At 42.3% G+C, this 12,374-nt stretch overlaps 1 protein-coding gene across 1 annotated transcript; it reads left to right on the top strand.

Annotated features, from left to right (window-relative positions):
• Window positions 1–280: 280 nt before the first annotated feature.
• On the top strand, window positions 281–8,287 carry rnf217 (ring finger protein 217; the record flags this gene model as incomplete). The annotated part of the gene is made up of 7 exons (XM_080047475.1): window positions 281–352; window positions 1,998–2,219; window positions 2,323–2,487; window positions 3,822–3,919; window positions 4,007–4,110; window positions 6,267–6,338; window positions 8,044–8,287. 7 exons carry the CDS (start codon window positions 281–283, stop codon window positions 8,124–8,126), a joined length of 816 nt encoding a protein of 271 aa, XP_079903601.1. The 3' UTR covers window positions 8,127–8,287.
• Window positions 8,288–12,374: the final 4,087 nt, after the last annotated feature.

The following is a 12,374-nucleotide window of genomic DNA, read 5'->3' as shown; positions in this document are numbered from 1 at the left end:
ATGAAAGGCAGATGGCCAATCGCTGCTCCCTCACAGAGCTTAAGTGTTTCAGGATGGATTTTTTAAAAGTGCCTCGTACCAGTCAGCAATCCTCTAATCCAAGTTGTAATCAATAAGTACATTGCCTGTGTTTCTCTGCGTTTAACGGTCGTCTTGGGCCCTCACTGCTGTTACAATAGGATATGCTTAGATAGGACTTCTTTAGATAAAACTGTTTTTGATCCGTCACAGACTGCTTTTCTTTTTTTAATCTGCAGTTATCTTGCTTTGATAACAATGCATGAGTAATCATACAAACACAGAGAAGAGCACGAGCAGACTCTCCTACAAGCACACAGAGGAGGAGATAAGGGTGAAGTAAACTATGTGGACTTGTATTACATGAACTTACAGCAAACTTGTTTTGATCACAAATGCAGACACACAGCACGCATTGTGTCAGCGAGATCAGAGTATGTGGTCGTAGATAGGACCCATTAGTGCCTTGCTCCTCTGCCCCTGGGCAGGGAAGGCAGGCAGGTAACTGCGTTGTTGTGCAAGGGATAGCAAGCAACATTTTATTTATTAGCCTTGTCAGCCTTATTTAAAATTAGAAATGGGGATAGATACAGAATATTTACTTAATTCATCTGTAAAGCTAACACATCTACTGTGTATCTATCCATACTTTAATCTATTTATTTCACCTTTAGCTAATATAACCCCTTTTAAATCTTTATCCATTCTTACTCCAATATTACAATTTCAACCTTTTTTTCCATAACTTATAGCTAATAATTTCAACCATTATTCATTATCAGTTTTGGCTAACCTTTCTGAGGGACAGATAGAGTGGCAGCAGTCCCAACCTGCCCAACCCGTCTGGCTGTGGTCATCGCAGTGTTATTGTTGTGACAACAACGGAAACACATCAGCTCTTATGCCTGCTGAGGGCACATTATCATAATCATGTAAAAGCCTTTGAGTCACTGTGTGTGTGTGTGTGTGTGTGTGTGTGTGTGTGTGTGTGTGTGTGCCTGCTGTATGGACGATTATGCGTAACACCAGCAGACGCTGATGCTATTGTTTTTTCTTTGCTCTCTTTCTGCTGTCACCACACACACACACACACACGCACACACACACACACACACACACACACTCACTGCCTTATCATGTGTCAGTACAAATGGTCTCACTGGCTCACTTGATGGACTGAGATTGTTGGGGATAAATACAGAGAGAAAATATGAAAGGAGGACGTTAAAGAGGAATAAAAGGAACCTGAGAAGAAGGGATGCCCGGGGAGTTTATACAGACAAAAAGCAGAAGGGTAGATGGTGAAAAGGAAACAAGAGAACAAGAGGTGGACTTCACAGTGGATCCTGGTGTTTCTGTAAACTTCCCTGGCATACTTTGAGGTCAGGTTAGATGAGATTGTAATACACACACACACACACACACACACACACACACACACACACACTTTCATCAGATTGGTTTAATTGTACCCAGGTGGTAGATCACAACGTAAAATGATTATGTAACAGTCAGATTATGAAATGGTTCACCCTGAAAGAGAGCATGACTTCTGTCCTCTATGCACCTATTAAAATGTCAGGCCCTGAAGGTGTTCATCGCGTTTGGATAAGTTCCGCCTGGTGTAACTCACTGCTGCTCAGCCCTTGGTCCGGACTAACTGATGTGCCTCTCTGTGTTCTTTCATACGTATTAACCTCTGATCTCTCCCTCCACTGCCTCCATCAGTCTTCTTCCATTCATCTAGCTTTTTACTCCCTCCGTCTATTCTTTGGTAAATTATTAACAGGTCCCCATCAGCGTAGTGAAATCACTTCCACTGTAGATCTGACACACACACACACACACACACACACACACACACACACACACACACACACACACACACACACACACACTGTGTAGCAGGTGATGTTGTGTTAGTTACCAGTGCCTTCCATGCCAGTAATAAGCGCTCTCTCGTCTGTGATGTTTCCCAGGTGGGAGTGGGTAAATCTTACATCAGCTGTCCAATCCCAGAGTGCAGTGGCTACCTGGAGGAGGGCGTGGTCATTTCCCATTTGGCCAACGAAGACGTGGCAAAATACCGTTACTTTCTGGAGCTGAGTCAGCTGGACTCCAGCACCAAGCCCTGCCCCCAGTGCAGTCACTTCACCACCCTCAAGGAGCACAACCCCAGCCGCTCCGAGCACAAGTACAAGGTAAGATGTAAAGAAAAAAAAAAGAATACACTTGCCACAACACCAACCAAAACGTAAGGATTGTTCAGTCAAATGAATCTACTGTCTTCTCTCCCTTTCGTAGATCCAGTGTAGCAGTTGCCAGTTTCTGTGGTGCTTTAAATGCCACGCGCCGTGGCATAATGGGCTCAAATGCAGAGAATACAGGAAAGGAGACAAGCTGCTACGGGGCTGGGCTAGTGTCATAGAGCACGGCCAGAGAAATGCCCAGAAATGTCCACAGTGCAGGGTAAGAACTAGAGGGTCACAATACGTTCTGAGTCATCTGAAGTTCTGAGTGGGCAGAGGAATGCATGCATGTAAGATGATGGTGCGTAGTGCCTAAATGGAAATTGGCGGTTGACTGATAAAGGGTGGAATCCTTGTAGATGAATGAATCAATGAATGGGTTAAGAAGCACAAGAGCGTTTTACAGATGATAGATGGAGAGCTGTAGAGAACTATAGAAGGAAGTGCACGTCGAACATGGAAACAGAACTGCACAGACTGCTAACATATTGAGGAAATAATGATGTGTTCGATGCTCAAGACAAACTCTGGTAGACTCACTGTTGCCGTCATAAAACGAGCCTGCTCTGATCCCACTGTCCCATTATTACCACCAAGTCAGCCCTACACAATGTCTGACTTGACTTTCGGAAGAAGACTAAAAAGCAAGGCAAAGATTAAGTTAATTACCGGTATACTGGAGCTGTTTGCTCACAGCAGCAAACACTCTCCATCTGTTTTTCCTACGCTTCTGAATTTCTGCTCTGGAAGCAGGCAGAGAGGAAGCAGTTTGACTGTGATGGCAACACATTGGTGTCATGCTGAGTTTAGCTGGAAAAGAGGCTGAGAGCAGCTGAACTTAATGCCCAGTTGTATAGTAAGACTGCTCACTGCTACAGAAGCCATAAAGCAAAGATCCATTAAGTGTATACTGCTGCCTGTATAGTGCAGTGCACTTCAGTGGACACTGCACCAGGTTTGAAAATAGGACTCTTACTCCTGCTATGGTTGTATTTTAGTGCAGCTGAGACTGGGGATATGTAACCCATGTTGCAAAAACTACGCACGAAAGACAGGTTTAGTCAATATAACCAAGTGATATTGAGTGTTGAAGGAGAATGTGTCCCGGACTGAAATAATGAAAGAACTTCTGACTTTTGTGAAAATGCATGTAGCTCCTCATTCAAGGTGGAGACATCGATCCTGAATGAGGATGCTTGTTGAAAAAACAAAAACACTTTTTGTCAAAATCAGTGAATATCTCCTCACGATCTGCTTCCTGTCCGTACTGTGTGTGTGCTAAAATAAGATCTGATGTTAATACACAGCCTAGTGGTATGTAAACAAAGGGTATGTAAACAAAGGGGGCTCACGTAGCTAGCAAACAGGTATGTAGCCACAGAGCCTAGGCTTTGGATTAACACTGGATTTTTTTCAGATGACAGATAGAGGATCGTGAGGAGATATTCACTGACAAAACAAAACAAATTTGACAACAATCGTTCTCAAGAATTGCTGATTCCACCTTTTAATATAGGTAGCTGAAAACTGACATATTTGTCTCCTTGTCTGTAGATTCATATTCAGCGCACAGAGGGATGCGACCATATGATGTGTACGCAGTGTAACACTAACTTCTGCTACCGCTGCGGAGAGCGCTACCGACACCTAAGGTACGAATATTTTTCTCTGCCTTGCTTCTATTACGCCTGCTTTTCTCTGGGACGATCTGATTTCCCCCTTCAAATCTTTCTTTTCAGGTTCTTTGGGGACCATACCTCCAACCTCAGTGTGTTTGGATGCAAGTTTCGCTATCTACCAGATAAACCTCATCTTAGGCGGCTAGTAAGAGGATCTGTATGTGGTAAGTTGGTGTGTGTGTGTGTGTGTGTGTAAGGGTGCGGGGTGGGGGGCGTTTGATGTTGATGAACAGTGTTTTTTAAAACAATCTGTAATTCTGCTTCAGTGAGGGATTTCCTATGTTTCCCAGATTGCCACTAGCCTGGTCCAACCAGACCATCGTACTTCATTTCATTTGTACGGAAGTGCTGTAATTGGCAAACGTTCACTCACTTGGAGGCGGGTGTCTGTTGAAGTTTAAAACTATTGGATCTGCCCAGTGCCACTCTGGATTAGCCAACCAATCGCATAACGTTTGGTCGTCACGTGTGTCATGAGCCGGCTTCTGGCGGTGCGTTCCAGTTGGACAGGGAACTCGGAAATTTCCGACTTCACTACATATTGTGGTCTATGGATCTACCGGTACCTGGCAACGGTAGATCCTCTAACTTGTTAGAGCCTAACGTTTAGTTATTTGGACAAGAAAGGTTGTCGGCATCCATACTTTCGCGAGCAGGTGCACTGGAACACAGACAGGTCGGAACTACCAAGTCGGAAATCTCCTTCTTCCAAGTATAAAGGAATGCAGCATTCAACTGAAACTGGAGCGTGACTTCGACGTCATCGTTCTCAGCCACTCGCTCTGTTCGCTGATTGGACACACAGAAATCTGTTCGAGCAGGATCCCAATAATACGCCTGTCGTGAGGAAATCAAGCACAGTGATACGTTTGTAATAGCAAAAGGTTTATTTTCAATCAAAATAGCAAGAAAACTCCGGAGTGATCACTAGTTCCACATGGTAAGTGTGCAGCAAAGAGTGACCAGATGTTCCTGAAATCGTTATTTAAGGAACATTTGCCCCCCAGGGGGGAGGCGTCTAACAGTGGGTTTGGGGAGTGACAGGCTGTGAGGCAGACGTTCTAATATACATACATTGTTATTTTAAACATGGGAGGGGTCAGGTTCGTCTGAGTTGGAGGGACAGACGAGGGTGGGGGAAGGTGGGAAACAGGTAAGCTGGGCGGGGGAAGGAGGGAGAGACAGGTAGGGAGGCAGACAGGTTGAGATACAACAATGGCTTCAGTTCACCATAACAACAATGCAATGCTCTCAATTGGCCAGTCATGTGAGGGGGGATGGTGGTGGTGGGGGGGGGGGGGGGTGGGAGTTAGCACAGGGGGAGTTCTGAGCATAGTACAATAGGAGAGGTGTGGCCTCTTTCAGTTTACAATTAACCTACATGCAATATATCTCATTACACTTATAAGTCTATACAAGATAATAACAATGTTTCCTATTGCATTAATAAGCATTCCAACATTTGAGTCCAGAGATATATCATATGCAATATCTGCCACCACAACGCCCCATCACCAGACTGACTACTGAAGGGAAAATGAAATTTGGCCGGATCTAGGTAGACGGGCGGAGCCAGGCTAGATTGCCACTGACTCACGTAAAACAGTGTTACCATGTTTAACTCAGCTGTGGATTTTAATTAGAGATTGGAGAGTGCACTGAGTGAAAGAAAATAGCCATCATTTATTTCTCATCATGCACTGGAAGTGTGCTGTTGTTGTTTTTTTCCACGTTGCCTATGGAGAGCACATGTCTTATCTGTGACGGACATGAATTTGCCTCTTGATGGCAAACAGCAATGAACACTTGTACTTGACAGAGGCCACTAAGGAGAGCTTTGTAATGAAGTGTGAAAGCATCAGATGTGGGATTATGTTTGTTATCAAATGTTTGCACTGGAAAGCCTCCAGGAAGTTAGAACGCCTTTGGTCGATGTGTTTGACTGCTCTCCATGACAGCTACGGCTAGTTTTTTTTATCAGCAGGGAGCCTGTACAACTGGGAGCTAATTTGCCCCTTAACAAGAACCCAATTACAGCTCTCATCTCTGCCTCCATGCCGTGGACTGTTGGCGGAACAGGTTTTGCTTGTAATAAGGAACCTTTTATTGTAGCTGGAGTTGATTCTCACAGCCAAATTCATGCACAACTTAAACCTTTTGCAGAGATGCAGTACATTTTAAACAAAGTCAATTTAATTACACACATTCATTTTGAGTAATTATTATTCTGTTATTTCTGTTCCATCTTGACATTTATATATTATGATGACTGATTATTGTTCTGCTCCCCTCTCTCTTTTTTTTCTGTTTTCCTCGGCAGCCACTAAAGTGCTGATAGCTCCAGTGGTCATTTTGCTGGTCGTGGTGCTCGGAGCCCTCGCGCTGGTGATAGGTAATATATTAAACTCACATGAACACACATGCACGTTTATCAGTGTGAAGCTCTTTCAATATTTGGATCTACATTTACTAGTAATATCATCATATAAGTGCACTCCGTGAACAACTTGTCAGACAGTATTGTGAACTACTGAAGCCTCAGCTAAACTGTAATTAGTGGCAATCTCTTCCCCCGTGTCTGACATGACAGATGATCCGCTGCGGGCTAACATGGCGTGATGGCACATTCATATTTCTTTTCATCGTTAATAGAATCGTCATTGTTCTGCCGTCTCTCTCTCTCTCTCTTTTCTTTTAGCTCAAATCATTTCACAAAAGCCAAATATGGTCGCAGCATGGTAGACGTTGTAATAGTCGCATTAAATCCCACCAGGTATCCGTAATATCGAATCTTTTTTCCAAAAACACATATTTTTAAGCTTGGCCTACTCAGTCTTATACTCGGTCTAATTGTTACTAATCACCAACATTCATCCCACTAATTCCTCTGTTTCTAAGGATTTTAAACACTGTAAACTTAGTTGATATATTTATTTATTTTGTTGTCATTATTTAACTGTGCCTTTTAGGGTGACCTTGAATGTTTTGAAAGGCGCCTCTTAACCAAATGAAGTATTGTTATTATTATCATCCATCTTGGAAAAAACTCCATGAGAGCTTAACTCTTAAAGCAGCTCCGAGTAACATTTAAATATCTTTTAAACAGCCTCATGTTTCCTCTCATAATCATAAATTACCGGTACCTTTAACAGCAAACGAGACCATCAGTGCAAAGAAATAAGTTTTTATATAGTTTTTATTACTGCGTTTGGTCTGGTCGCACACCCAGTCCGATTTTCGGTTCACGCGTGCATTTGGTCGCAGATTTCAGTGTATCGCAGCAACGCGATTTGAGAAGCCTATCCCTCCAGGTGAGGGAAGGGGAGCGGGAGCCTTGTTTGAGACAGTTATTTGTCGTCATAATGACTGATAACAGGGCTGAACCATCAAAGAAAAAAATGAAAATGCAATGAAGAAAAGCTAAAAGGGAGAGATGGGAGGGCGTTGCCCAACGTATACACAATTTCACGGGAGCATGGAGCGACCCAAGACTGTAGTGTTTACTCCTAAATGAATGAGCGGTACTAAAACAAAGTTTACTTTGCCTCACCAGCATCATCAGATGACCATTATTCATCTGAAATAGTCATTATTCACAACAACATAAACACATTACCTCATCGTGATCCATACTAACTGCCGTCTCTCGTTCATTCGCTTTCTGTGAGGACACGTAATCTTTCAGCTCCGTGAGAGGTGACACTGCATCAACTCATTGCAATCAGGTGTGTGTAGCACTGACTGGCATTAGTTGATGCTGTGTCACTAACCACTCTCACGGAGCCGAAAAGAGTCCGGTGCCCTCACACTTTCAACACACGGACATGCACTACATTGCTTCCTGATCATTTGAATCTCGCACGCCCGGCACAAGCTAGAAAACAGCTTCACGACAGCTGGCGTCGTAAAAATACTACCGCTTTTGTCCAAAGGGGCCGCCAACGTGCCATGTTACTCGTAGTGGCTTTAAGAGATTATTCAAGAATTGACATAATACTTCAATGGACAGTTCCAATATGATAACTCCTTAGAAACAAAGGTTGTTTGCTTTAATTCCATTTTCTGCATTTATCTCTTACAACCACCACTCTGCGCAGGTCTGGTAGCTTTCCCGGTCTACTATGTGTGTAAGAGGAGGAAGAAGCAGCGCACACAGGGTGGTTCCGGGCGCTGGATCTGAAAAACCTGCCCCTGCACTTCACCTTAGAAACATACTGCAGCTTGCAAGACAACGCCCATCCACATCTCCTCAGGGACAGAACACGCCAGCCTGAGTCATCGCCAAAAAAACACAACTTGCAAATCAGTGAAGCACATGAACCCAACGGAGCGATGCCTGGATAATCTCACAGCATCACGTGGAGAATATTTGTATTTCACGGGACCTCACTGCTGCAACGCGGGAATGCTTTTAGGAGGACACTGGATTTTCAAGAAGAGGGGGAAAAATATGTTGACTCCTGGAGCAACCACTCTCTTGTAAGGTGTCTGAATCCCTTAAATGTTCACCAAATTTCACAGCCGTCAGCCATTTTTTTCAGAAAGTGACAGTGAACATTGCTTATTTCTTTATTTTTCCCCTTTTTATGGGGTGGCCCACATCACAGGGTAGTTTCAGCTGTACATTTGCAGCTTTTTTAACTCCTCTGTCACACATTTAACAACAGCTGTCTTTCAAGGGGCACAAACATAGGTAATGGACAGATGATGTTTTTGTTTACAACCACATATCATAACATACTGGTATGTGTGTGAATACAGTGGATGGCAAGTGTTAAATGTTTGACAGTGTTGGATAATGGAAATTAGGATGAATGATTGTGGGAAAAGGATAGCAGGAGGTGAATAATGTGAAATAATAATATATTATAGTCCTTATTTAACATTTGCAAAAGCTCTGTCTGTGCTGCAATTTGCAAGGAAAAAGTGCTAGGTGGAAACTGAATCTTAAACAAGCCATAATAGAAAAATTAGTTCTCACAGATGCAACAAAGCGGTTTATTGAATTTGTTCATCTTCCTCTGATTTTAACTACATTTTCATTCTATATTGATAATGACCCTTGCGATTTGAGTCAAACAAACACTTTTCAAATGAATATAAGAGGACTGAACTTGGCGGGGCGGGAGGATGACTCCATCATCATCATAAAGAAAAATTAAAAAGAGAGAAGCTGCTGTGCGGCAATTATGCCAAAAAAAGGAGGCTGAATGTGGCAGGACAGACCTGTCCCTTTGTTAGATTACTTTGTTACTGTTTGTTTTTTAGGGGTTGCCTGTTGCAGAGGTTTGGGTGGCAATGCTGTCAGTGTGTAGTGGAGTCTGTATATGGACTTATAGGTTGGAGAAGCAGTTAACTGCCCTGAAAAGAATTCACAGAAGAGATAATAGGCACAAATGGCAAATGTAGTTACACAAGATTTAACAATTGTTTTTAAATTTGTATGTAGAGTGGGTGGTGGCTTGTGCTGAACTGTGTGCTAGGTTTTTAATATAAAAATGATTTAAGAGATTATCATCAGGTTGCGTTGCACTAGAAACATAGTGGATTTTATCTGGATGTATTGTTGACTATTGCGTGACCAGGTTTTATGAATCGATGTGGTGAGTTTGGTTTGGTTTTCTCACATGTTTTTGCAGTGATGACGAGCAGATGTTTGCTACATAGTGCTAGTGGCGTGCAAAAACGCCCGCTAAGCTTGTCCACTGACATGGAGAACTGTAAGAAGGCACACACGTGGTGGAGTGCTGCCAGGAAACAGGAGATTTTCAAGAGCTTTAAAAGCTCGTCATCTGGCAGCAGCCAGTTTGCTGTCCCTCACTTATCCCTCAATCCTACCCTATCTATCAATCCTTAGTTTTGAAAACAAGTGAACGAATGGATGAGTGCAGATGCTTTTTTAAGCTGACAGCTGACTGTGACATGTGGAAATGTCACAGTCTGCTACCTAGGTGCACACTGCGGTTGAGGAGAAGTGGTGACAGATACTTTTCTGTGTTTATCCTACCACTTACATGGAGCTATCTGCTTTTTGTTGTATGTAAACAAGAAGACAAAGTACAAGCAGAACATCTCTGCACTTAAGAAATGCTACACGGAGAGAGCTGGAGTTATAACATGATTAAAAGTTGAGGGGGGGGGGGGTTCTCTACTGGAAACAACCACTGAAGAGACAGGGTTGATGTGATGATGTTTGTTGGACATTTTGCAGTGCCATAAGCTTGGCTTTTGTCCCAGGGACCTAACACGTTTTTTCTACATCTGGGAATTAACAAACACCAACTGTTCCTTAAGGGCACAGAAAAAGATATTGTCTCACACTGCTTTCAGTAGGTCCTGACTCTGGGTTTGAATCCTGTCTCAGGGAGTTTGTTTTCTATCCGCTGTACCCAGAGCACTGCATTTGCCTAGAGGTGCTTGCCAACCATGTGTTTTTTTTCTGGGGAAGTAAAGAAAAAGAAAACTCTACTGTCAAAAGAGATCCAGATGTCACAGTGATGCAAACACTGTCTGTGTGCCAGCCAGACTCTCAGCTGTGTGGTGAACACTGCTCTGAGGGTCAGGTGTTGAGTCTGGGACCTAGTAACACTGGGGAAACTCAAGAGTTCTGCACCAAACAGAAACCTTTAAACTGTCTACTTAACAGTCGCTCACTCGCATCATATGCACAAAGCTAGTACTACACTGACAGGTTGAATTGCTGCTTTTGTTTTGTTTTAATGGCCTATGACTGACAGTATGCGATGGATGGACATTCATACTAGAAAAAAATATTTAATTTTCAGGTAGCTTTTGTTTTTTTGTCAGACATTTTTCACTATCAACATGCAATTTTATTTGAAATCATTGCCCTGCAGTGTAGAGTTTTGCTGTCAAGACATTAATTGACAAATTGGAAAAAATTCTATCATTTCAGCCACAGGACAAATTTTAATTAATATGGTTTAAAATATATAACAAGCATGTTATTTGTCCTGGCCAGCCCCTCATACATGATTATCTCAAGATTATTAAGTGTGTTGATTCAGAAATCCTCTCCCTGATTCAATGTTAAGATGCCATGTGTGAATGCAATCAATCTTCTTTCTGTCCTGTTGTATTGTTACATATTACCGACTTGATCGCTGACATTCATCTAAACACTTAGCAACTGCTTGGGTAACGCTTCACATGCGAAAGAAAAGTTGCTCTTCATTGAGGGATATTGGCCAAGGATTTTTCCTTCGTTGGGGTGTATTGGCTGGCTCCATACCCCTGGCCTCTTAACGATCCTGTTATTGGCATAAATAGCCTACGCAATAGTGCCTTTCGCAGACATAATAGATCCACAGGGTTTAAGGGCCCCAGCATGACTACAACGACTACAATATCCATCATAGCCTTCACTAAGTTATGTGTTCGGAACAGCTAAAGCAAAGTGTAATATAGGCTACAGTATCATAATACAGGGCTCCTAATGTTAAATGAAAGTATAGAGCCGCTGTTACATAGATCTGTTACACCAACACACTGGGCAATGTGCAATCAGGCCCAGTGTGTCTTTCTGCTGAAAAAGTTATTTCAATAACTAAAGATAAAAAATAAATAAAAAAAATGAACATGTTCCACATAATACAGGGTTTCAGCTACGTCCCAAATATTCTTGTACCTTTGCACAAGTTAAAGTGTCACTTTATTTTGGCTCATACCAACGCTATTTCTCGTTTGTACTCTAAAACGGGGAAGCAGCACTGCGAGCCCTGTTTCCAACACTGGGATGACAGTCCTAAGGCTAATATGAATGAACATACAAACTGATTAAACAATGTAGTTATTTCAACTCAGGATGCCTGTGGAAATGCATTGAACAGTAAATTCAGTAACATCAGGAGGGGTTATCTCATAGATATACAAACCTAATGGAAAAAAACTTACTTTTTTGTCATAGATATTTCTATACAAAGAGATGTGCTCCTTGTTTGCACCGATAACAGATTAATCCACCTGCTGCCACTGTTAACTGTCTGTCTGCTGATCTTATTATTGCTCATTTTGACAGGCGTAAACATTGTTTTCATCTGAGGATCTGATGAGGAATAAACTTAACTGGGTCAAATGCCAAACATCTACTTGTTTGATTCATTTATTTTGAATGTAGTGTTATAGTAGACCATTAGCCTGTTAATGTTTTTATCTCTGATGTATTCAATTTGTCTGAGTCAAAGACTTGAATCATTTTACAGGCTGTATATGTGGTGGTTGCTCTGTCATGCTGTTGTACTGCAACATCAACCTTCTTTGTTTATCGGCTACCACAGTTGTGACTTCAGTTTTATGTCAGCAGGGGTCATAAGTGCACTGCAGGAGGCAAATCCCTACAAACTTGCTTTTAAAATTAAACAATACAGATTCATCAGATTCAGACATAGTATGTGGCAAATGAAACTAC

This window comes from Ammodytes marinus, assembly GCF_949987685.1.
Source record: "Ammodytes marinus genome assembly, chromosome: 19".
Classification (NCBI taxonomy): Eukaryota; Metazoa; Chordata; class Actinopteri; order Uranoscopiformes; family Ammodytidae; genus Ammodytes; species Ammodytes marinus.
Note: the sequence above shows the minus strand (reverse complement) of the source record. Positions and strands in the feature narration are given on the sequence as shown.